Source organism: Candoia aspera, chromosome 1 (assembly GCF_035149785.1).
Source record: "Candoia aspera isolate rCanAsp1 chromosome 1, rCanAsp1.hap2, whole genome shotgun sequence".
In the NCBI taxonomy this organism is placed as follows: domain Eukaryota; kingdom Metazoa; phylum Chordata; class Lepidosauria; order Squamata; family Boidae; genus Candoia; species Candoia aspera.
Window position 1 is genome coordinate 2,156,513 of NC_086153.1, and position 25,667 is coordinate 2,182,179.

At 48.4% G+C, this 25,667-nt stretch overlaps 1 protein-coding gene across 2 annotated transcripts in view; it reads left to right on the forward strand.

Annotated features, from left to right (window-relative positions):
• The window catches only part of GOSR1 (golgi SNAP receptor complex member 1), a 48,542-nt gene that overhangs the window by 14,781 nt on the left and 8,094 nt on the right, over positions 1–25,667 (forward strand). For both annotated transcript variants that reach the window (XM_063296064.1, XM_063296073.1), the window contains exons 6-7: positions 7,935–8,009; positions 23,644–23,673. In XM_063296064.1, the coding sequence (XP_063152134.1) occupies positions 7,935–8,009; positions 23,644–23,673 (105 nt within the window). The remainder of the gene's footprint in view (positions 1–7,934; positions 8,010–23,643; positions 23,674–25,667) is intronic.

The window sequence follows — 25,667 nt, forward strand, 5'->3', positions numbered from 1 at the left end:
CACTTGACTATTAATTATGAAGGCTACTCCATTTCTTCTGTGGTCCTCTTGTCCACAGTAGTAGTAGATCTGGTGGTCGTCTGATGTGAAGTGGCCCATTCCAGTCCCTTTCAGTTCACTGACGCCCAAAATGTCTATCTTTAGTCTTGACATCTCACCAAGAACCACATCCAATTTGCCCTGGCTCATAGATCTTACACTCCAGCTTCCAATGGTGTGTTGATCCTTAGAACATCGGATTCGCCGTTCACCACCGGCACCGTCGGCCGCTAGCCGTCCTTTCGGCTTTGAGCTAGCTGCGTCATCACGTCTGGGGCTAGTTGAGCTCATCCTCTGTTCCTCCCCGGTAGCATTTTGACCATCTTCCGACCTGGGGGTCTCATCTTCCGCTGGTATACCGACATATCTCTGGTTGTACTGATCCATTTAGTTTTCACGGCAAGAATACTGGGGTGGGTTGCCATTACCTTCCCCAGGGATCGCATTTAGTCTGACCTCTCTGTCATGACCTTCCCGTCTTGGGTGGCCCTTCACGGTTTAGCTCATGGCATCACTGAGGTGCTCAAGCTCCAGCACCACGACAAGGTAACGATCCTTTGCTGAAGGGAGTTCTAGTACAATGCATAAAATAAGACCATCTACTCTCCGTCCAAAAGGCAGAATAGAAAAAGGGTTAGGGAGAAGCGGTGCCCTCAAGTATCTAAGAAATACGAAGGGTCAAAGTCAGTTCCTTCCCTCTGGCCATCTTCCTGCACTTCCTGTCTGTTTTTCTAAGCCTGCCTCCATGTGCCTCTCTCTTTACCACTCTGTCGCCCCTGGTCCCCTTTGTTTCTCCATCAGTCATTCCTTAAATGTCTCCTTGATCTTCTTCATTCCGCTTCTTGATTTCCTGTTGCTCAGTCTATGGCCTGCTTTGTTTCCTTCATTTGGCAGGTTATAAGACGGGACACACCATTTTCCCTCTGCCTTTCTGCCCCATCAGCACAGGTCAGACAAGTACAGGTAGTACTCGCTTAACAACCATTTAGTGACAATTCGGACCTACGACACTGCCAAATACCAACTTACAACTAGTCCTCACACTTAAAACCATCGCAGCATCCCCACAGTCACGTGATCACGATTTGAGTGCTTGGCAACCAGTTCACATTTATGACCATTGCAGCATCCCGTGGTCACGTGATCGCCATTTTTTTACCTTCCCGGCCGGCTTCTGGTAAGCAAAATCAATGCAGAACCACATGATTTGCTTAACAACCACATGGTTTGCTTAATGCCTGTGGTGTTTCGCTTAATGCCTGCTGCAAAAAAGGTAGTAAAATCGGGTCGGATTCGCTTTTCTTAGCAACCAATATTCTGGTCCCAGTTGTGGTCGTTAAGCAAGGACTGTCTGTACACTTATATATACTTTGGAGGCTTTGAACTTCCCACTCCCCCAGTAACGACGGGGCATGGTCATTTCCTTCTTATCAGCAACTCTCTCTTCCTCTCTGTACATATATTTAATTCGCTCACACCCAACATGAAAGAGCAGCAAAACTGGCATTGCGTTCACCACCCTGTGAGCTGATGACTTAGCAGAATGGCTCCCCCTCCCCATTATGGAAGCCAAGGCCCTACCAGAGCTCTTTCCTTATAAAACTCTGTTGTTGCCTTCTGATTTCAAAGTGAGATGCAAATAAAAGGATTAAGCTGCTAAGGGCCCCGGGAGTGGGAACTCTTTGGCTACCTTCCAGGTATTTCTGAACTGCAACGCCCAGCATCCTTCACTGTGGGCTGGGCTGAGCAAGGCTGCTGGGCTTTGCAGTTCAGCAACGTTCAGAAGGCCTCCGGTTCCACATCCTTGAGTTAAATGACTGTTGGAGAGAAACTTCCCTGCCTGGGAAGGAGAACATCAGAGGCTCTTTGGCTGCATCCTGGGGCTGGAGATGGTGAGACAGGAACCAGCAGTGCTGAAGCCAGGCAGATCCAATATGTAAACATTGAACAGAAGTCTCCAGCTTCAAGGATGGGAAAAGGGAAGAGAAAACTCCATTGACTTGAGAAGTCGGGGGGAACAGGCTAAACTTTAACCTCGGGAGCTGACATACAGATAGGGCTTAATTTCTTTGTTCTGCTAGAGCCGCCTTTCTCAACCTTTTGACCCTGGAGGAACCCTTGAAATATTTTTCAGGCCTCAAGGAACCCCTGCACATCCAGGCTCAAACAGAGGCCAGGAGTTACAAAATTATTACATTCGTTTCATGGGTAGGCCTGGATAGATGCATCAACAGTGTCCTTAAACTAAAAATAAAGAATGAAACTCTCCTCTTTAAGGTGAAGTTGCCCGAATTTGAAATCATTTTTTAAACAAGTCATGATCTCCCAGGGAACCCCTCATGACCTTTCGCGGAACCCGAGGATGCCATGGAACCCTGGTTGAGAAACCCTGTGCTAGAGGCAGATCTTCTGTGTATATCTGATTTTATTTAAATTGGTTTATACGACTGCTCATCTCACAACAGTGAGTCTGGGTGGCTGACAAAGACCAATAATAAATACACATCTTGTGGCAGCCGAGGAGAGCAGTAATCACAACAGTAGCACCTACCTCATGGGACCCGTTAACTTCCTACGTCTGGGAAAACAGCCATGTTTTTCACATGTTCTGGAGTACCAGCCTAGCTGGGGCCAGCTGGATCATGAGAGTATAGTATTTCAGAGGGCAGGTGTTGCAGCAGAACTTGCTTTTTTGCAATAAAGCAACTTCCCTAGCCGTATCGTATCTTTGAAGTTTCTGCTGAAGCAAGTTTCTGAGTTAGGGGTTTAGGTATTGAAGAGTCAAGATTTGTCGCTGTGCCTGCGTGAAGTGAACTACCGGCCAGGAATCAGACAGTTTAACAGCCCAGTCAGATGCAGAACATGTTTGGGAAGGGGGCTGTGGCAGTTCAGGGATGGGAACAAAGTCGTGACCGGAGACCACACGAAAAGGGGTTTGTCCGGTACTTTGATGCACAGCATTGTTGTAAGCAACTTCAGCAAAAGGTAGTAACTCCACCCAATCGTCCTGATGGTAGTTAATGTATGCTCTTAGAAACTGTTCAAGAGTGGCATTTAAAATCTCAGTAGAACCGTCAGTTTCAGGATGGGATGATATGGACAGGGCTTGTTTAGTGCCAATCAATTTTAAAAATGATTTCCAAAATTGGGAAGTAAACTGTGTGCCGCAATCACTGACCAAGCGGGAGGGGCTACCGTGGAGGCGGTAGATGTGGAGGAGAAACAGGCATGCCAATTCCGGGGCTGACGGGATGGATGCACATGGAATGAAGTGCACTTGCTTGGAGAAAAAATCTTTTACCACCCAAATGACAGTTTTCTTCCGACTGGGAGGTAAATCTACAATGAAATCCATAGAAATCTCATCTCAGGGCCAGATGGACTGGCCACTGGCTGTAACACGCCCTGTGGTTTTGACATGGCACAAACAGGACAGGAAGCAACATAGTCTTTTACATCACGTCTTAAGGTCGGCCACCAAAATTGACGACGAACCAAATGCAAGGTTTTGACAAAACCAAAGGGTCCAGCAAGTTTATCATCATGGGAACACTGCAAAACATCGGCTCTTAAGGTTTCAGGCACATAAAGGCGGTGTTCCACCCACATCAGACCATTTTCAAAAGAAACATTGTCTCTATTAGCTAGCAACCAAGTGTCAGATTTCAGTGCCTGGAGAAAGTCCTTCTGTAACTGACAAGGAACTTGCACTTTCCGCTTCCCAGGCTGGGCTGGGGGCGGGGTTGCCTGTGCACGGGTCTGGCTCCGAGTGACAGCAACCAAGCCCAATTGTAGTTCAGTGAGAACAGTTCCAACCACATCTGCCACCTGGTCAAGGTCCTGAGGTAAACATGACAAGGCATCGGCTAGAAAGTTCTTTCCTGGAATAAATTTTAACTGGAAGTTGAAGTGGCTGAAAAACTGAGCCCAGCAAATCTGTTTAGGGCTGAGACGTCATGGGGTGCGGAGGGCTTCTAAATTCCTGTGATCGGTCCAAACCTCAAAAGGGCATTTAGTGCTTTCAAGGAGATGGCGCCAGGTTTCTAAAGCTGCTTTTACAGCAAATGCCTCCTTTTCCCAAACATGCCAACGGCGTTCTGTTTCAGAAAATTTCCTGGATAGATAAGCGCAGGGTTTTAAGCGATTTTCTGAATCCCTTTGTAATAAAATAGCCCCAATGGAGGAGTCAGAAGCATCAACTTGGACCACAAAAGGGCACTCAGGATCAGGGTGCTGTAGAATGGGTTCAGCAGTGAAAAGGGTTTTTAGTTTCTCAAATGCTGCCTGACATTCAGGCATCCAATTCAGCACTGCCCCAGGGTTTTTTACTTTGCAGGTTTCCCCCAAGCCCTTGGTACGGAGCAAATCAGGGGCAGAGCAATCTCAGCGAACCCCTGGATGAATTGCTGATAGAAATTACTGAACCCTAGGAAACTTTGTAATTGCCTACGGGGGGAGGGATTCAGTTCTCCGCTCCTGACCGTCAACTCGGGCATCACGCTAGCCGTCTCCTCGAGTCCCCCGGTCATGGATTGCGCCTCAGCCATCGTTAACTATTTTCCCTCACAAGAGACTGATCTTGGTAGGAGCTAACGGTGCAATTTTGGGATTCTCAGCTTTATGAAAAGATTGCCTATTCTAAAATAGTATCAGACTCATAGGCAAAGTTCAAGGATATCTGATTTATTAAAGAACAGTATGCAGGATCACAAAGAAAGCTGAGAATGATAAAAGCGCGCCAAATTCAAACTAAAAACCCTTGGTGCAAATGAAATCCCTCCCCCTGCAGAGTCTTCTCAAGTTCACAATCCCAGGTGCTCCTAACGGTCTCTGATGGTCTGCAGGAAAAGGCCTTGAACAGATAACATAACCCAAACATATTCCTTTGTACTGATTTCACATACAGAGCTTGGTACAAGGTTCACAGCTGCTCCCTCCCAAACAGAAACAAGCGTCAGCGCCATGGCATGTGAAACGTTACGATGTATAAACTACATTGAATCAGTGAACATGACAAACTGCCAGACAGGCAGCTCCTTTTGATATGCAAATGCAAGGATTTGGACAATTAAGCCAATTTCATGAAATGCCTGGGAGCCAACTCGGATGATCCGGTCAAACAGATGACTGCCCTCCTCAAAATTGCTTCCCTCCAATGAAGTGTGGGATAGGTTGCTGGCATTCAGTTGCGGCCTCAGGATGTGGGCTGGAATGAATGAAGTTTAGTTGTCCAGTTTAAAGACGAACCATCAGATGAAATACGAGGTGAACTCATTAGTCAGGGCGTATCAGAGACTGACTACATTAATTCAGATCTCTTAGGTACTGATTAGAGCAGTGTTTCTCAACCCTGGCAACTTTAAGCTGTGTGGACTTCAACTCCCAGAATTCCCCAGCCAGCCATGCTGACTGGGGAATTCTAGGAGTTAAAGTCCACACAGCTTAAAGTTGCAAAGGTTGAGAAACACTGGATTAGGGACTGAAGGTATGCTCTCTTTCCTTGCCCTTTTTAGAAGTTAAACCCATTCATCTAGAAGCTAGCAAAAGTCCTCTCTGTCCAAGGAGAAATTTAATTTAATTTAATTTAATTTAATTTAATTTAATTTAATTTAATTTAATTTAATTTAATTTATTTATTCAATTTAGATATTGCCCAGCTTTATAGAAGGCTTATGTTTATATTATGGGGAACCTGGCCACTTTGCTCGTGATGCCCTGCTAAGACAACCCACCCTTCCAAACCATTGACGATGCCCTAAATTTTCCAGATGTGCTCAGAGGCTGAGCCATCCAGAAATTAAGTGGAGCCCAGACAGTCAGACCTACACAATGAAAGTTAATCATTCCTGTTGTTCTGTAGACTCAGACAACTTAGAAATACTTTGGTACCAGGGGCAGCATCTTTGAAACCGCCACACATCTACTTTCTCTACCCGCACAGACTGTTCAACCCCCTATTAGGGGTGACGGCTGGCTCTGACACTTAGGACCCATTGCTCAGCATCCTGAACCTCTCCTGCTTATCATCATCAGTCACTGAAAGGCTTAAGTATTTAATTGCATTTGTTATGCATTATTGGAAGAATGCAGGCAGTCTCCAGATAACCGAGTTACACAAACCCAGCTTTACTCAAGAGATACAAAAATGATGGACATCACTTTTGCACACATGGAAAACAGTGCACAGCCTGACATAAAGAAAAAATAGAAGAAGGAGAAGAGTTATTTATAAGCCGTCCAACTCCAACCGACTCTTTAGTTTATGCCTACTTCAGGGACTACGTGTGGACAGGAATATGCTTTGGATTTTCAGTCTTCAAGAAATTCATAAACCCCGTTTTTCATGACTCTAGGATATTTTTTGAGTATTTGGACGATTTGCTCATTTACTTTGGAGACCCTGCTGCCCAAACTCAACATGTTCAAGAAGTTCTTCAAAGATCTCTCCACCTGGCTTTGGAAAATGTGCCTTTGATCTGCCTGAGTTGGATTTTTTGAGTTGTCCTACGTCTTTGAGTGGAATTTGGATGTGTTATCTGGGCTTTAGCAATGTTCACCGTAATCTTTTTTCATATTTCCCTCCTGATTTTGCTTCGCTGCTGGCTCAGCGGACCAAGAAGGGGGCTCCCTTAAAGCAGAATTGCAAAGTTCAACAAATGGGCTTCTTTTCAAACAAGTATTTGTGTCTCTGCCCACCTTCTGTCATCTAGACCAGTGTTTCTCAACCTCAGCAACTTTAAGAGGTGTGGACTTCAACTCCCAGAATTCCCTAGCCAGCATGGCTGGCTGGGGAATTCTGGGAGTTGAAATCCACACCTTTTAAAGTTGCTGAGGTTGAGAAACACTGGTCTAGATCCTTCCCATCCCCTTGTTGTACAGGCTGATACTTCCAGTTTTGCTCAGGAGCTGAACTTCTACAGCCCGCTCCAGAGTTTGGCAACACCCTCCTCGTGCATGCCTTTCAAGGCAAATACTTCCAATAGAAAGGAGCAATTATGTTTTTAACAAAGAGTTTTTGTCTATCAAAGGAAACTTTCAGCCGGGGCACCATCGCCTTGATGGGGCAGAACACCCATTCAAGGTCCAGACTGACCCGAAGAATTTAGAATACGTGCAAATTTGTTGCAGGCTCATACAGCACCAAGTTGGGTGGGCACATTTTTTTTTCTTGTTTTAACTCCCATATCTCTTACATGGCCAATTCATGGAGAGAGGTGGGTGCTTTATCGCTACAGGCAGTCCTCGCTTAACAACCATTCATTTAGTGACAGTTTAGACTTACAATGGTGCTGAAAAAACCAACTTACGACAGGCCCTCACACTTAAAATTGTTGCAGTGTCCCCGGGGTCATATAACCGCAATTTGGATGCTTGGCAACCGCTTTGCATTTATAACCATTGCAGCATCCCGTGGTCATGTGATTGCCATTTTCAACCTTCCTGGCTGGCTTCTGGCAAGCAAAATCAATGGGAGCCATGTGATTCGCTTAGTGACCATGTGGTTTGCTTAATGCCCGCAGTGATTCGCTTAACCGCTGCAAAAGTAGTAAAATTGGATCAGATTCACTTAATGACCGCTTCACTTAGCAACCAAAATTCCGGTCCCAATTGGGGTGGTTAAATGAGGACTACCTGTAAGTAAGAATATTACTTACCCTCTAGGCCTACCCCCCACCCCTGCTTCAGAAGCTCGTAAGAAGGGGACAGTGCTGCGGATCTCATGGGGGTGGAAGGAGTTAGGGGGCCCTGCGCCGAAATGGATGAGAAAAGCGATATTCCGAAGGAAACAGGGAGGCTGGGGGTTGTCCAGACAGGGAGCCTCTCCGACAGTCGCCACTGCTTGCAGTCTGGATTCTTTGTCACACCTCGTTTTGCTTTTCTTCAAAACCCCCCAGGTCGTACAAAAGCGGGTGCGGCGTCAACAACAGACGAACGGAGCTGTTCTTGAAGGAGAACGAGCATCTCCGAAGGTAAGCGGCCATCCCGCGCTGGGTCTTCCCCCTGTGGGCCGTCTGCTGCCCGGCTTGCTTATTCCGCGGCTTCCCAATCGCCGCTCTCCCGCTGCGTCCTTCCTCGGGCCTTCCTGGTTCAGGGAAAGCCGGTTTAGGCGAGCCACCCAACTCACTCTGCAGCCCTGGCCGCCCTCCCTGGGGATCCAGCCCGGCCCCCGGAGGCGTGGGCTCGGCTGTTCACCGGGGGTGGTCGACTTCAGGCCGGAGGAGGAGAGGAATTTGAAGCAAAGCCTGTGAAACTGACACACTAAATACGCCTTTTCCCTGTTGGTTCCCCCAACACAATTTATTGTGAAAATCGTAACTCTTAATAGAACAAAAGGGGAAATGATTTAGCCTGGGTCTAGGCGGAAATTGTATTTAAAGTATTCAGTTTTAATTCAATAGAAATTTGGTTTTGCCCCACCCGTTACTTCTGGAATGTGACTCCTGGCTTGTTATCCGAAGACCAAGTCCAGTCCCCAGCCTCAAAAAATTTAGGGTATTCACCACCTGCTTGGGTCTAGTTGATCAACACATCATAACATATTTCAACCACAATCATGCTTGCTTATTTCGTTTTGAAACTGAAATGTTCCAGAAATATGGTCTGTCTGTCTGACAATACAGATAGTCCTTGACTTATGACCATTCGTTTAGCGACCATTCGAAGTTACGACGGTGCTGAAAAAATGACTTGCGACCTCTCCTCACATTTACGACCGTAGCACCATCCCCACCGTGACCAAAATTCAGGCACTTGGCAACCGGCAACCATTTACGGTGGTCGCAGCATCCCAGGGTCATTTGTGACCTTCCCAGTCAGCTTCCAGCAAGCGAAATCAGTGGGGGAAGCTGGATTCACTTAACAACCATGTGATTCACTTAGTGGCCCTGGCGATTCACTTAATGGCCATGGCAAAAAAAGGTCTTGAAATTGGGTGTGGTCACGTGATGCCTCGCTTAACGACCACATTGCTTAACAATGAAATTTCCAGTCCCTATTGTGGTCATAAATCGAGGACTGCCTGTAAATGGCAACCTTATAGTGCCATGCTGCATTTACTTGGAAGTAAGTCTTTTCTTGTGTTTGTTAGGGTTTTCTCCCAGTTCCATGTTTGATTAGGATTACAGGCTTGCTTAAAATTCATGTTTTTTTCCCAGAGGGCGCCTTGCCTATGGGCTTGGTTTTTGGCTTTTTGGCTTTATGCAATTTGCTTGTGCTACAGTTGAAACCAGATAATCTGTTAAATGATAGATTCGTGGTGCGTTACTTAACCCTCTGAAAGCTGTCCTTGTACCGTCGCCACATTTTGCTGGTGATCAAAAGCTCCGATTATTGCTTCAATCACCACCACCCCATTCTGGGATGCCTGAAAATACTTAACAGTTGTATTCTGGTAGAGAGCATTTTCCATCTGGCACAGAAGGTTCCAGCCGGTGATGCATTTTGCCTTTGTAGATCAGCTGAAGATCTACGCCCACGCAAAAAAACGTTGCTTTGCCGCAACAGTTCCTTTTCTGGAAACGATGAAGTCGTCACCAACTCTTTGATTCTATAAGCCACCGTAACGAAGTGGGCAAAAGCACACCCTTACACGTAGCCGATTTCACTTCTCTCAACAAACAGACTTTCCTCTCAATAGGCTGCATCCTGTTTGTAAGATTTCCTTTTGCAAGTCTTAAGAATGTCTCCATTTAGAAAACGTTTTGCCAAGGTACCCACATTTATCTCCTTGCTCTATTTTTTTGCCACTTATGAACAACATGCAGTTGCAAGCTCTAACTTCCCCATCAAACACTGGTTTTTGATAAATTATCAGAAATTTTGATAAATTCCAATCCCTTCTCCTTATTGCATCATATAATCTATCCAACATTTGCTGCAAATAATTTTGGCTCCCAGGCAGCGTGGTCGGCATGCAAAAATTACATGCAGGTTCATGTCTCCAGCAAAGTTGCTTCTACCGGCACCACAAGCTTACATTTACCCCTAACTACATGAAACACAAACGGGACATCACATATTTTTGTCTTACTCCCTGCTCACCCTTGAACCATTCACTGAACATTCGTTTATTCTCAAGCATGCTTTTATTCCTGTCATCTACTGGCCACATTCAACCACCAACTTCATAACCGCACAAAACATCCCCTAATTCAGTCCTCGTTATCCACAGACATACTGCGAACTTCCTTTCCCGCGGCGGCACATTTGTTTCGCTCTGTTCCGAGAGCAGTAGTGATTAAATGTCCATTTTCCCCGAGAACTATTCTTGATGGTACCAAAAATGCTCTCTTCCAAATCCAGAAGCTCTCATTACCTGGTGTTCTTTGCTAATTATATTCAGCCCTTTGCCGTGTTCAGTACACGTGAACAGACATGCTGAAGGCGTGCATTGGAGCCCAGCTCTTTTTTAATAAACAGTCACCCTCTTCGTTCCTTTTGGAATCTCTAAATGGCCCAGTCGCTTTTTGCGAAGGCTCTTCCTCGATCCCACCCACCCACCCACCCACCCATCCATGCCGTCTAATAGAATACCATAAGCCGACCCTCAAAATTTTTGTATGTTTTAATTTTCACAGTTGGCTTATCTGTGGGTGGTGCATTTTTTGTGGTATTTTGGTTAAAATTTCAAAGGTCTGCTTATACAGAAGTATATACGGGATACACGGGTACTTTTAAAAAGCTGAGGGAAAAACACTTGCGGATTTTGTATTTTGGCATCTAAAGTTCTTGGCTTATCCGCAAGTATATATGGTCATGTTCTTTCTTTTCTTTCACTCATCAATTCCTACCCCTTGCCCTTGACTCGTTTTACGTTCCCATCATAACCTTCCATCTACCATCACGAGACGAGCGCCTTGATCAACATTTCTCAACCGTGGTGAGTTTAAGATGGGTGGACTTCAGCTCCCAGAATTGAAGTTCTGGTCAGTTTGGGCACATTTCTGCCAATAGGCCACAAGTGTAACCAAATCCCAGGTTTATCTATTCTGTGCAAGCTAGGATGTCTAATCTAGAGATTACCTTGCAAACCAACATACTGTAGTTCCACCATTAGGACACCCATGCTGTGTACTAACACAGGATAAACTTGGCGTTGTTTGGATTTTTGAAAAGTGGAGGTGCTGGAGCCATTAACGTACTAATGGTGGCGGGATAAAAAGATGATCGTGATGTATCTGGACGACTGTTTGCATAACTAGCTGCTTCGTAAAGACTACTTTAGGCTTACAACCCTAACTTTATTTCTTTATTTAATTTATTATTCAAATTTTGCTACCGCCCATCTCCCCCAAAAGCGGGACTCTTTTTATTTACTTACCTTGGACTCAGTTCCGGCTCATCTCCAGAGTTTTCCAACCTAAATGTGTGCAGGATGGCCTTGTGAGAATTTTACATTTAGCTGCCCAGTCTGACCCGTCCCGGGTCCCTAATCTGTATTTGTACGGGGGTGTGATGAAGCAGCCCCTCTCAGCGTGTCAGCTCAAGGGGGCGCTGTTTCTTCACGGACCGGCTCTTTTCGGAAGTGATCAAATACCAGTTCCTAAAAGCCATTGTGGTGATCGGTAATGAAGTGTGCATAATATAACTCAGACAGGTTATTGCCATTTTTTTCCCCTTGCTGCTGGTTGGGAGATAACTGTGGAGTGGATGATAAACCACGTCAGGGTCAGCGCATCGCAGTGTCTTTGGGGCTGTTTGCTGGTGCTAACCCATGTGAACCTCCTGCTGCTGTTCTTTATGCTTGGCGACTGTTGTAACCACTGAGTAATGGACAGGGGGTATTAATATTTTACCAAAAGGCATTCTAGAAGGGTCAGGCTGTTCGCATGCGTAGGCAACCCACTGCCCATCAGATGTTTCCAGTTCCCCAGGGCTTTGGCGCTGGATTCCTGGTGCTCACAGGCATGTCTCCGTCTTTGCTTCCCCTATCTGAACCCCTGCTGGGGCTGGGACTTTCAGAATTCCCAGCCAGAATCCCAAAACTTGCAAGCCTAACACATTTTGAAAGCATCTGGATTATTATTATTATTATTATTATTAATGCTATTGGAAGCATCTGGATGAGTGGCTGCCTTAGTGTGAGTTGCAACTTGAATTGCGCGCAAAGTGAACTTCCCCCGTTTGTTTGATGTGACGTTCAGGCATTCCTTGCCAGTGGTCTGGCTGTGGGGTGAAAACGGGGGATTCCTGTCCTGGCCCACGGTGCCCACTGGGGCACGTTCTGTTAATTTGCAAGGCAAGCCCGTTTGACTAATTCGATCCGGTTTAAGGCACCAGCGTTCTCCCACTGAACTGTGTTCAAAGAGCCAGGCAGAAAAATGGCCAAGGCTGAGTGGAGGCGAGAATTCCTACAGTGGGAATGGGCTGTACAGCGGAAGCCGTTGCCTGCGCCGAATTCCAGCGGGTAGAAACTTAAATGCCCGCATTCCCAGCCTGTGCCAGGGCATTCCATGTGCCTTTCACCCCTCAGTACTGAGTCTGGTGCTTCAGAGCCACAAGCTGCTTAAAACTTCCTAAAATTTTCTGGCTCTCAGCTAGAAGCCGTGGACGCTTGTGTGGGCTAAGCAGCCTGAAACCTGATGGGGAGTCTTGGGGGGGGGCAAAGGGTGAAACGTTGTCTGAAATAACCCTTTCTGTGCTGCTCGTGGGAGCCTGGCTAGAAGCCCATTCCTGCTCCTCCTCTGTCAAAGAAAGGCTGCTAAACTGGAGTTGTGACAACCAGGAATTAAATGGCCATGACCAGAGTGCTGGCACTCCTCCTCGGTCTTGCATCTGTAATACAGGACTGTACACTTAATGATCACAATAGGGACCAGAAAACTGGTTGTTAAGCAGTGCGGTTGTTAAGTGAGTCACCACATGGCCGGACCCGATTTTATGACCATTTTTACGATGGTTGTTAAGTGAACCACGGGTCATTGAGCGAATCCAGCTTCCTCAAAGGACGTTTTTTGCCGGAAACTGCCAAAAAAGGTCGCAAATCACAGTCACGTGACTGCAAGATGCTGCAACTGGTCGTAAATGCAAGCTGACTGCCAAGTGCCCGGATTGTGATCACGTGGCTGCAGGGGTGGTACGATGTTTTGCGACAGTCGTAAGTGTGAGTACAGGTCCTAAAGCACTTTTTCAAGGCTGTCATAACTTTGGATCCTCGTTAAACGAATGGTCGTTAAGCAAGGACTACCTGTAGTGTTAGCCATCACCCAGGGCTGCTCTTACGGGGGAAGGTTCGTACCTGCTGTATCCGTCTTTCCAGGCTCGGACCCCTGCTGACATGCTGGGGGCCCAGCTCTCCGATGGACATTCTGGCTGGGGAATGGCAAGAATTGCAGCTGGTGGGTTCCAGGTTGGGAAAGGTTGTGCCATGTGGTGGCCAAGTTCGGGGCGTGTCTTGGGGCTATAGGACCATTCGATGCCCAGGCAAGGCTGGCTTTTCGTACTTCTGTGCAAACGCACTCCTTCAGATGGTTTCATTCATCTTCTGCCCATTGTGAGGGGATCTCTGGCCTGTTCAGTGAGGTGTAATGAACGCTAATGAAAGCCCCGACTATTGGCTTCTCCGCTCTCAAGTTTTTCTCCCTGATGAAAACAGGAGGGCGGGGAGCCACCGGTCTGGAGGGTAATTAATCAGCAATAAGGGTCTCGCGTGCCAGTTTCGCTGAGGCAGGGAGGCCCTTTCACATCGTTCTGTTGGCCAGATTTTGGACCGGTGGCATCTGCTGCTGCTCCTCGATTTGCAGATGCAGCTTCCTTCAAGAACAACACCTGTCTGCCAAGAGACCACGTTCGTTTTGAAGGTTCATTAATCTTGCATCTTTGCAACGAGGCACCACAACACTTTAATTACAGGGAGGAAAAAACCCCTTGATTGATATCCTGTAAACCTGATGACTTTTTAAAAAGGGTCTGTTCATCTCCTCCCCTCAAATACAGCTTTTGACCAGAGGCTAATGGGCTTGCTGTGCCCGAGGCCGAACTTCATCTTGCAAAAAGCAGGCTTTCCCCTCCTTCCCGCTGGCAAAAGGCGGGTCGCTCCCGCTCACTCCAGCACTTAGCGGCTTCTAGGCCAAATCGGCGAATGAATTTTTCGGTTGTTTTTCTGCTCCCATCCAATATCTTTTTTCTTTTCTTTTCTTTTTTTTTTTGGCTTTGGAAAATAGCCATTTTCTCGAAAAGACCATTTTCTCAATAGCCGTTTTCTCAAAATTCCCCAGGTGAAGTCCCCACCTCTTCAAGTTGCTGCGGTTGAGAAGTGCCAGCCTAGGCAAATCTGGGCAGTGGAAGTCCCGGTCTCTTGGGTGCTTCTGGGGTGCAAGAGAGGAGGCCTGTCTCTTTGGGGAAGGTGGGCCAGCCTGCAGCGGGACGTGACTCCAAGCCACCCTCTCAAGGGAGCAGCTGCTCTCTCCCTAAGGTTAACCCATGGTCATCAGCCACAGGTTGCCCCTCCAGTGCCCCCAGTATAGGGTGCTAGAGCTCCAGCCAAGTTGGCACCCACTGAAGTTGGCATCGTTGGGCTTCTACACAGGCACCCTCAGTGGTGGGGGGGCATTTGGGACTCAGGGGGAGCCTCCCTGCCTTCCCCTCCCCTTGTAGGTCACTTTTCTGAGATTCTGCCCAAAGGCTTCTGTGAGGAAGCACTTCCTCCCTGTCAGTGTGTGACAACTGGAGCATCTTGCTCCTGCGGTCTGCGTGGGGAATGTCTTTGTCCGGCTTTTCCTGTTAATGCCCTTTCAGGCCAGGAGAGTAAATCATTCATCCATTTACATCGTCTGGCTCCTCGGCTCCTCCAGGGACAGGGTTCTCCATCAGGAAGTCCTCGACTTACAACCACAATAGGGACCAGGAAATTTGTTGTTAAGCAGTATGGTCGTTAAGCAAAGCATCATGTGACCACATCTGATTTTATTACCTTTTTTGCAGCGGTCATTAAGTGAATCATACAGTTCCCCATTGACTTTGCTTGTTGGAAGCCCCCTGGGAAGGTCCCAAATGGCTGTCATGTGACCCCAGGACACTGCAACTGCCGTAAACACATGCTGGTTGCCAAGCGCCCGAATTTTGATCACATGACCGCAGGGACGCTGTGATGGTCGTAAGTCACTTTTTTTCAGTGCCGTTGTAACTTCAAACGGTCGCTAAATGAATGTCATAAGTCAAGGACAATCTATATCAGGAAAGTGAATGAAGCCTTGGAAGCTTTTGGCCTGTGCATGTTTGTTCTTTGTTAATTTTGGGCAATCAAAACCTCACCCCAAAGAAAAAGAGGTTTGTTTAGAATGAGAGTAAGGATTTGGGCAGCTGGCTTTGCCCTCTGGGTACCTGGGAGCTGATTTGCCCCCAAACAAAGAGTATATGTTTTACTACAGATATATACTGCTTTTTTTCCCATTTATCATGGGGTGTGGGATAAAGATTGATTGATTGATTGATTGATAGACCACCAGCTCCACAAGGACTCCCAGTGCTTTGCAGAAGCTAAATGGAAAACCACAAAAACGTGAAAACCAGCCCAACTCCACAGAGCCTCATCCGTTAATGGCTCCGCAGAAGAGCTCTGCTTTCACAGCTCCCTGAAAAGATGCCTCGGGCGCGTTGCTTGTCCTTCGCAGGGAGGGTCTTCCGGGGCATCCCCAGGGGAATAACCAGCTTTAGCTCCTCCCCCAGCCTTGTTGGGAGGGGGCACATTCAGCCATCCCCATCCTAGCTGAGTGAACCAGGTAGGGGGGTTCCCCTTGAAGGAGCAGTCCTGCAGGTGGCCAGGTGCCAAGCTGCCAAGGAAGGGCCCTGTGGGTTAAAAACCGCTTTTGGTAGGACTCAGAAGCTCCTTAGCACCAAGGAGGCTGGGATTCTGGGGCACTGGTGGGTCTCCTCCACAGAGAGCGGCTTCTGGGTGGTCTTCAAAGGCAGCCCCGCCTTAAGGGTGTTGCGGTAGTCAGTTCGAGAGGCGATGAGTAGCCATCGTGCTCCGGAAGGGCCGCAGCTGGAGCACCAGCTGAACTCAAAGGAGCTTCTGCCCAGGGATGGGGCGCCTGTGCCCTCGTCCTCCAGTGTTGCTGGACCGCAGTTCTCATGGCCCCCAAGGAGCGTGGCCAACGTCTGGCAGGGCTTCAGCTGGTACTTCAGCAGTTCTCACTCACCGTCGGCCTTAGAACAGGGTCTCAAACTTGCAGGAAGCGTGCTTTTTCCGGAGCAGCCCTACCCCGTGGAACACTCTCCACCCTGGGATCCGGCAAGCCCCCCACCCTCTTAGCCTTCCAGAAGGCTGTAAGGATCTGGCTCTCCCCCAAGGGCTGGGATAAGGTGAGGTGGGCACCTGGGGGTGGTTCTTTTGGATGGGTGCATCCAAGGAGGATGGCTGAGGCACCAGGTTTTTGTTTTTATAGGTAGTCCTCATTCAGTGACTGCCTCATTTAGTGACCATTTGCAGTTACGACAGTGATGAAAAAGTCACTTTGCGACCAATCCTCATATTTACGACCTTTGCAGGTCTGTAAAGGAAAGTGGAAGTCAGATTGTAAGCACAGTTGCAGTTTCACTTAGCAACTGCTTCACTTAACAACTGAGTGGCCAGTCTCAATTTGTGGTCGCTAAACAAGGACTACCTAGTTTTTATTGTTGTTCTGAGCTGCCCAGAGTTGTGTATACATCAAATAAATAAGAGCTGTAGACCCAACACATCTGGAGGAATCCAAAGTAGGTATGGCTGCAGGAAGTGGCCGCTCATCAAGAGTTCTGTTATTTCGGTATCTGTCCTCAGTTGGCTGATCCGAGAACAGCCTACCTGTGCTGCATTTCTAAAAAACAAAAATAAATTTCTGCGCTGGGAGAAAAAAAAATCTGCAATTGATATCAACTATGCTGGTTAAGCCAAGGTGTGCATTTTTGTTGTTGTGCATGATTCTGACATCTGGGCTTCCAACCATGAGGTCTAGAAACTTGATTTTAAAAGCCAAGCAGCAGGGGTCCTCCGCTAGATTCTGCCGTTTTCGTGCCACTCCGGCCAAATTGCTGGCCGGGCACAGCCCTGTAGCCGCAGGTCCTTGCTGTGAGCTGAAGCAATGAAGTCGCCCCTTGTTCGTTTTCGGCGGTTCCACCTTCTGGGTAATTAATTCATTATAAAAGTGGAGAATTCCCCAGCAGGGCCCTTTGCGGAGGAGTGGGTGGAAGGCAGAACAGAGTTACTAGCGGTCCTTGTTAGTTAACAGAAGCCGCAGATAATGGCCGAGGTGGAGGAGGACAAGGTGGGGTGCAGCCAAATCCGGCAATGTGCTGAGTTTCATTTTGGTGGGAGCTGGCTTGGCACCAGCGCTTGCGGAAAGGAGGCGAGCTTTGAGCTAACGGGGTGGGGTGGGGACCAAGTGAAAGTCTCTCCTCCACATCTGGAATGCCCGTCACCTCCTGACAATGGCTGCCCTGGCTGGGGATGATGGGCATTGCAACCCAGCACCTCACCGGAAGAAGGGCCCTTCCCCAGCCCTTGATCCAGATTCCCTGGAGCCAAGGTGGGCCTCTTCCCTGAGCAACCGCCCAGAGTCCCTCTGGTGAGAGGAGATGGGCGGTGACAAATTAGGTAGGTAGGTAGGTAGGTAGATAGATAGATAGGAAGAAAAAGAAAAGAAAAAGAAAGAATCAATCTTCTCTGTGCAACTGGTAGGCAGTGGAGCCAAGCAGGTTACTGAAAAAGGTACTAACCAAGAGGCTGGGGCGGAAGTGAATCCAGCATTGAGACGCTCTCTGTTCTCCTGAGCCGTGGCCCAGAATGAGAGGCATCTGGGGCATCATCAGCCTCTGAGCACCCATTGGGTTCACTCTTTCAGGAGCATTTAGCCTGCTGCTGGCTAAGCATCCTGTGGAATGCTTGCCAATGAGGTCTGTCAGTCAGGGTGTATAGCTTATGGGGGGGGGGGTGTCCCCAAACCATAGTTAAAAGAAGCCAAGGGTTAGCATAGAAGGTGAATTCCCGTACAGGGTTCCCCCCGCCCCACCCTGTTATCCTGAGCTGCACCGTGAGATTCCAGCTGCATTCAGGAGTGGGGGCAGACTTGAACCCAGGTCTCCATTCCAGTCATCACAGCCTGCTCTCTTCCTTGAGAAGGCAAAAGAAATGTGTTCCGCCATCCGTTTTTTGAAAGCTCAATTTCTGAAGCTGTGATGCTTGAGTGAAGTAGGAAACCACAGATCTTCCTTGTAGAAATGGCAGCGTGGGCCCTGGGGGTTCCCGGTGGGGAGGCCTGCAGAAACCTCATTCGCTCTGTGAGTGTCTCGGGTGGAGTTTTGTCCGGGAAGATGTCTCTCTCTCCGTTCTGCCCTTCTGACGTTTGTAAAAAATAGACTTTGGAAATCTGCACTGCTAGCTGGCTGCGAGGCCCCACTGGTCTGGTTGCAGGGCTTGCTAAAAACATCTTTAATAAAATTCAGCTGGTCTCTTTGGCTAGGAAGGCCACTAATAAAGTTGTCCCCCAGAGCCAGGTATCTCTCCCCCCCCCCCCCCGAACATTGTGTGACCCTCGGCTCGGATTCCTGGAAGTCAGACTTTTCCGAAACATCATTTTGTTCGGCTGGGCTTTAACACCCCAGTGGCATTGACTAAAATAGACCCATTCGTCTCCTGGAGTGTGACCATTTGTACCCTGGCGTAGCGTGATGTATGAAATGGTTCCTCCGGTCCCCCATTTGGGCCACAGAATGTGTCTGCTTGTACATTTGTTCCTCTGCTCACCACCGGTTCGTGTCCAGGCCTGGATTAGCATCCTTGTTTGGCTGGTATTAGATAAAGCCTCACTCGGATGCGTTTTGTTTTAATTTCAAAGTAATAAGAGAGCCAGGAACGAAGGCCCTGCGGATGAATGAGCAAATTCCCTTTGCTATTTGGTTACGCCCCTTTGGAACATGGCCTTTTCTTTGTTTTTCTGGTTCGTCCCTTCCACCTCCCGTCTGATTTTTCCTGTCTTTTTTTAATGAACTCAGAAGCTGACATTGTGGTAACCTTTTGATTGGTTTCCACCTGCGGTATTAAAGCTCCCACATTTCCTGCGTTGTTTTTCGCTTTGTTCTGCTTTTTTCCCCCATCCGTAATTGCCCATCCCTTCTACACTCACGTCCAGATGGAATCTGCGGAGTGAATTTCTGTGCCGCCTCAACAACCTGGGGCTGCAAGAACATTGGAAGGGGAAAGTTAGCCGAGTCCATTAGCAAATTACCGGAATTCATTCTGACAGAGGTAGCTGGTGCTAATGACTTACATTAATGCCCGCTGCTTTGTTTTTAAGTTCGTTTAGACCCATCCCTTGGGGGAATCGGCTGCAATTACGAGGAAGGGTCAATCTCCCCAGGAACTGGCCTTCCAGGGAGGTAGAAGATGCTTGTCTGAGCTGCATTGTCGGCTGCAGAGCACACTTGGGAAGTTAGGAGTGGGTAGCACAGATGGAGCCTCAGGGTGGACACAGACCCGGGGATGGCTCTCAGGAGGAACTTCCCAGAGGGAGGGAAATCCCAATAGGTTTGCCACCCCCTCCAGTCAGAAGGGTGGGACTGTATCTTTGCATTTCTAGTTCAGAGAGGTGGCACCTGGCTGTCCTCCTCTGGGCTAGAAAGCTAAGCAGTGTCAGGCCGAGTTCAGGCTTGGATGGGAGACACCCAAAGCTACAGGTAGTCCTCACTTAATGAGCAGGAGCCGTTGGAGAAGCCTACATGAACAGAAGCAGTATAAAAAGGCAACTGAGGCAGTAGATCCAGCCAACCCGTCTTTAAAAGTTAGTCCTGGATAGTCTCCTTGGCTGCGAAATCACTTGTAATCTAGCCACAGCGCTGTGCCACTTTCACCCAGAGTGGAAGAGCCACTCTGGAAATCCCACCAGCTGGTTTCATTTTCTGGAGGAAATGTTGAGAAACCCACAAAGGACCAGTGGGCCAGAATTGGCGCAAGGTGCCATGCTCCCTGCCAGCTGCCACTGAGGCTCCAGAAGAAGGCGCAAGGTTTATTCTGCCCAGAGCACTTTGTCGAGAATTTAGGAATGGTTGAGAGCAGTGTTTCTCAGCCTCAACAGCTTTAAGAAGTGTGGACTTCAACTCCCAGAATTCCCCAGCCAGCATGGCTGGCTGGGGAATTCTGGGCGTTGAAGTTCACCGTCTTAACATTGCCAACTTTGAAAAACACTGATTTAGAGGTTGCATTGAGAGAGATGATCATGCTAGGAGCTGAAGAGATTGGCAGGGAGTTGAGGAGGAAGGAAAGACGACTCTACATGTCGAATTCAGTTGTGCATCTGGGTACCACAAGTTATTTCGTGGATTGGTTGGAGAGAACAGCCAGGAACAGAACCCCCGTTTTGAATGGCATTATATTTCTGAGGATTGGATGCTGGTCACAGGGAGGAGAGAGCCCTTCCTCTTTGACTCCCTCATGAGCTTCCCAGAACCGGATCCTCTTGGATACCCCCATTAGCCTTGCTGGTTCGGTGGTCTGACTCATCCAACTGGCTCTCCTGGAACCCATCACCAGGGCGGGGGTTGACCGTAGACAGCCAAGTCGTCCCCTTTGCGCTGAATCTGTCATCTTGCTTGGAAACCTGGCTAGTTTCCCCCCCGGCGTTGCTGGAGCCAGGCCGGTGGCTTTGGCTTGACTCAGCATCCCTTTCCAAGGGGCGCTTTAAGAGATGATCCCTGCCTGCTCGCCAGATGAGCGAGGAAGATGCAGGATGCTTTAGACCGGGGTTTTCCAAGCTTGGCCGCTGCAAGATGCGTGGACTTCAACTCCCAGAACTTCTGCATGGGCTTCAGCTGCTGTCCGATTTTGGGGATCCTGCAGCCCCTGATGATTTCCTGGAGGGAGGTGTGAAGCCCCACCACAGGTGGGCAAGATCAAGGAAGATTTCATCAAGATGCCTTGAAGGCTAGTCTGGGGTAAACACGGGGTCCTGGGAACAGCAAGAGGTCTTTCCCACCTCACTGGGAGTGAGTTTATTAAGGCAGAGTCTCGCTGAGTGGCTCGAAAGGCTTCCTCCGGGGTTTCTCACCACCTGGGCTGAGTTGCTCTTTATGAGCTAAGCTGCCTGTGCTCTCGCCTTCCATCCCTTGACTGTTTCTGCCTCCTCTCCTCCCCTTTCCAATCCTTTCCCAGCTTCCTCACAACCTCTCACAGGAAGGGAAGGGGAAACGGAGATGTCCTACCCCAATCCTACGCTGGCCAGTGGCAGCAGCTCCTCCAGAGTCCCTTACTGCAGCCTATTGATTCATTCACCTAGATTTAGGCACCACCCGACTTCAAGACAACTCTCTGCAGCTCACAACGTTGACCAAGCAACAGTTAAAAGTGAACAAAATCAGCATCCATTCAAACAATACGCTATATAGACAGAAACACACTGAGGAAGGGGGCCCACCTGGATCTCGGGAAGGATCTCATTCCAGAGGGCAGGTGCTGTGACAGGGAGGGCCTGCTGCCTGGGTCCCGATTACTGGCACTGTCTAATCAAGGGGATCTGGAGTGCACCAGCTCCATCAGCTTTGACCAGGTGGGCAGAAACTGGGCAATGGGCCTTGACTCTTCTCAGCCCTGCCTGGTATCCTGTAGATTAAAACTGAGATCCTTGGGAGCCTCCTGCTAAGCCATGGCCTTTGCACAGGGTGGCTTCTCCTGCTACATCAGACCTGCTTACAGCACACAGCACCAGTGACTTCCAAGGATTAATCAAATGGATTAATCCAGAGTCCTTCCCACCGCAGAGCAAGTACTGCAGCCTTCCTGCACAGCTGCAAGTCAGCCTGTTAAAAAAACAAAACTTCAGACAACCAAAATACTGCGCGCACACATACACACACACCAGCTAAAAAATATTTTATTCTTTAGAATTAGCACAGCCCTCTGGAGTTTCTTAGTTTTAGTTTTGACTGGAGCAAGCCCAGAGCAGGGACTCATACAGGAAAGCAACAACGTGATCTTCTTTCCGAGTCAGTTATCCTTAGACAGTTTTTTTTCCTGCTCCTTTTCTGTTCCTTTTCACAATATTAACACACTCAACAAACCAAAACAGCCATCTGTTCAGATTTTCCCCCCCCTGCGCTCCTAAAAGTAGATGGAAATGAACGTCAGCTCCCTGCAAAGGAATTGGCAATATTTTCAGAAAAAATGGAGAAAGGAAAAATGAAGATGCTGCTGACTTTGGGGTGGTGGTCTGTTAATATTGGGAAAGCAGGAGGGGGCTGGGAGCTTTTGCTAAATGCTGGCGAGGCCAGATTCTTTCTTGCTTTGCAAATCGGCGGTGGAGTATTTTCCTGTTCTCAAGAAGCATGCAAAGTCTTCCTTAGAGCTCACTTTTAGACTGGGACCGAAAGCGGATGTTTTGGGGAAATCTGGAGTAGTAGAGAGAGGGAGGAGGTGGCAGCTTTAGAAATGTGCCAGTGTACCAGTAAATACATCCCCCAAGCCCCGCCTTGACTTTTTTTTTAATAAATATGTTTCCAGCAGGGGTTGAATAGCCTGCTAGCTGCAGGCTGTACCCCCAATCCAATTTTTGCAATTCATTAAAGAAAAAAAACAGCCTTGAAGACTCTTTGCTCAGACTTTTAGCTACGGTGGTTGAAGCCCCTCTGTCTGTTTCTTGGTTTTGCCCTCTTTTTGCTCTTTCATCTTTATTATTGTATTATTTCTGGGTTTTTAACCTTGCGAACTGCCCAGAGTCGCTGGGAGTCAGGCAGTGTACAAATCTAATGAATATACTTAATAATAAATAAAGGAATAATCACCGGATCATGCTGCCGATTTTTGGCAGAAATTCGCCCAGTTTTGTTGATGCCGTTCTTCACTTGTAAAAAAAAGTGAATTAGGCATGCAGTAACTTTAACCCATCTATTTTAGGCAGCCCCCTCAAACCAGAACAAAGTTTGGCTCACACCCCTTCTGGGGACATCCTGGCCTTTCACCCCTGCGGTCCTTGGAGGCCAAAAAAACGTGTATCTGACTGTATGCCCCCCCCAAACTTTTCCCATTTTTAAGAATTGCATCCATCTTTTACCTGCTTGCTCCCTCTCTGTGATTAGCATGTGGCATCTCTTTTCAGCTCCTTTAAGTGACGTCATCCAGGCAGATGCTTGTACTAAAAGCTAACATCCCAGATTGTGGATCTCTGCAGAAGCCTTTCCTGTCCCTGGTGGGGGACTCCAAAGACAAAGAGTTAGGAAACTTGGGGTGCTGATCTGCATCCGGGCTTCCTGGCAGCACCAGGGGACAGGCGGGCCCAGGGAAGGCAGGCAGAAAGGCAGGGAGTTGGGAAAGATGTCGGGCTGTTAGAAAGGACTTTGCCTTCCAGGAATCCTTGGTGCTTTCTTGATCACAGCTCAGGCCAGGCCAGAAGCATGAGTGAAGAAGAGGGAGGGAGGGTGGCTGGGCAGCGTTTTCACCTCCTCTGCCTTTCCTTGCGTGGGCTCCCCAACTTTTACTGCCAACACTCTTTGTAAAATAAATGTAGATGCTAACACATTTATTCGGTTGTTTATTTTGATTGGTTTGCTGTCTCTCAATATTTATAGACACCAGTTTTATTTTTATGGTTGGTGCAGGGAAAGCGGGGGTATGAAAATTAAACATTTGGCTTTTCCTTCCAGCTCCGACCGGCTGATAGAAGAGACGATAAGGTAAGACCGCAGATGGCTTCCTTCAAAGTGATCCACTGCATTGCTTCAACTGGCACCCACCCTGGAGGATCCCCGCGTTGCTTGTCCCCCAGCCCAGAGCCTATCAGCTTTAACGTTATCCCAGAATTAGAAAACCCACTCCCTGTTGCCTCCCCAGATTCCCCAGTTCCTGGGCCGCAGAAGGGCCTTCTAGAAGGGTTACCCCCTTGCAACCAAGGGATCTGAATGTTTCCTAAACCTCGGGGGCAGGCTTGCAGGTGGTCCTCGCTTAATGACCAAAATTGGGACTGGAAATTCGGTTGCTAAGCCAAGTGGTCATTAAGTGAATCTGACCCAATTTTACAACCTTTTTGTGGTGGTCGTTAAGCAAATCACCACAGGCATTAAGCGAACCATGTGTTCATTAAGTGAATCACACAGTTCCCCATTGATTTTGCTGGCCAGAAGCCGGCCAGGAAGGTCAAAAATGGCAATCACATGACCACGGGATGCTGTGATGGTCATAAATGCGAACCGGTTGCCAAGTGCCCAAATCGTGATCACATGACCGCAGGGACACTGTGATGGCTGTAAGTGTGAGGACTAGTTGTAAGTTGGGTTTTTTCAGCACTGTCATAAGTTTGAACTGTCACTAAATGGTTGTTAAGCAAGGACTACCTGTAATCTCAGTTTTTTATTTGTTTATATTAAAATGGTAGTGTTTTTTGGAAAGGGGAAGCCTAGTATTTTAAGAAGTACTTAGAGAGATGCTGCCTGGTACTGTCTTGGGGTGGCTGCCCGAAAGGTCCAAGATTTGCCCCCCCCACCCCGGTCCTTCCTGCTAGCAGCATTCCCCCAATGCCCCATTTTTCTCTCTGTTTTCCTTGCATCTTACCATACGATAAAAGATACGGTACCAGGCTCCTGCTGCCTGCAGTGCTGGGCAGAAAAAGAGTTTTGTTTTGTTCCCAAAGAGTTTTACTGCCAGGAGGGCAAAAGGGACATTTGCTAAAGGGACTGAACAGTAAGAAAACGTCTTTCGAAAATCAGCTCTTTTCCATCTCTTCTTTTATCGCCCTGGCTGCACTGCGGAGTGCAAAATCGGTTTGATTTAATGCATGAGACATCGCTCCCGAGTTCCCCGAAAGTGGCCGGGAGGGCTGCTCAAGTTGCATGACCTCTTCGCGTGCGTCATCTAAACCTTGGTCCCACGAAAACAAAGCCACTCCATCGTCATCTGCTTAGGCCAGTGTTTCTCAACCGTGGCAACCTTAAGGTGGGTGGGCTTCAAACTCCCAGAATGCCCCAGCCAGCATGGCTGGCTGGGGAATTCTGGGAGTTTGAAGCCCACGTACCTTAAGGTTGCCAAAGTTGGGAAACACTGCTCTAGTGGGCTCTGCCTTGAGCAGGGTTGGTCTGGATGACCTCTGAGGTCCCTTCCAACTCTGCAATGCTCAAGCTGGCTAACGAGACTCTCTTTTCAGCAAACACTGAGCACTCGACAGGCCTGGGCTGCACCCCGGGGAGGCTGAATTGAAGGGGGCACGTGCCCGAGATCACCAGCCTCCCCCCAGGGCCTTGCAGGGGGGATGCTGGGAAAGCAGAGCTACATAGGGGTCTTGGGACGGGACAGCAGTGCTGACTCTGTGATTTAGGCTGTGCTGGTTTCGCATCTGCCCTTTTCCTCCTGCAAACAGATGGTTTTTCTGCTGTGTCCCCCCCCCCCCCCCACTGCTACCATTTCTGCTGCTCCTGGCTGCTGACAGCATTTTCCTGATCTGCAGGAGGCCGTGGAAATGTACATCCAGTTTCTGCTGCTCTCTAGCAGTGACCACGCTGGGCTGGACGTTCTTGGAAGCATCCTCGCTGCTGCTTTGGCATCGTCCGCGCCCTTTTTCTGATCCTTTCTGCAGCTGGAACGAGTCTTCCCCCATTCACCTCCTCCCCAGGTTTCTGCTTCAAGGCAAATCCAGAATTCTCATTGGGGAATGGCAGGGTTACCTTTTTAATTCCCC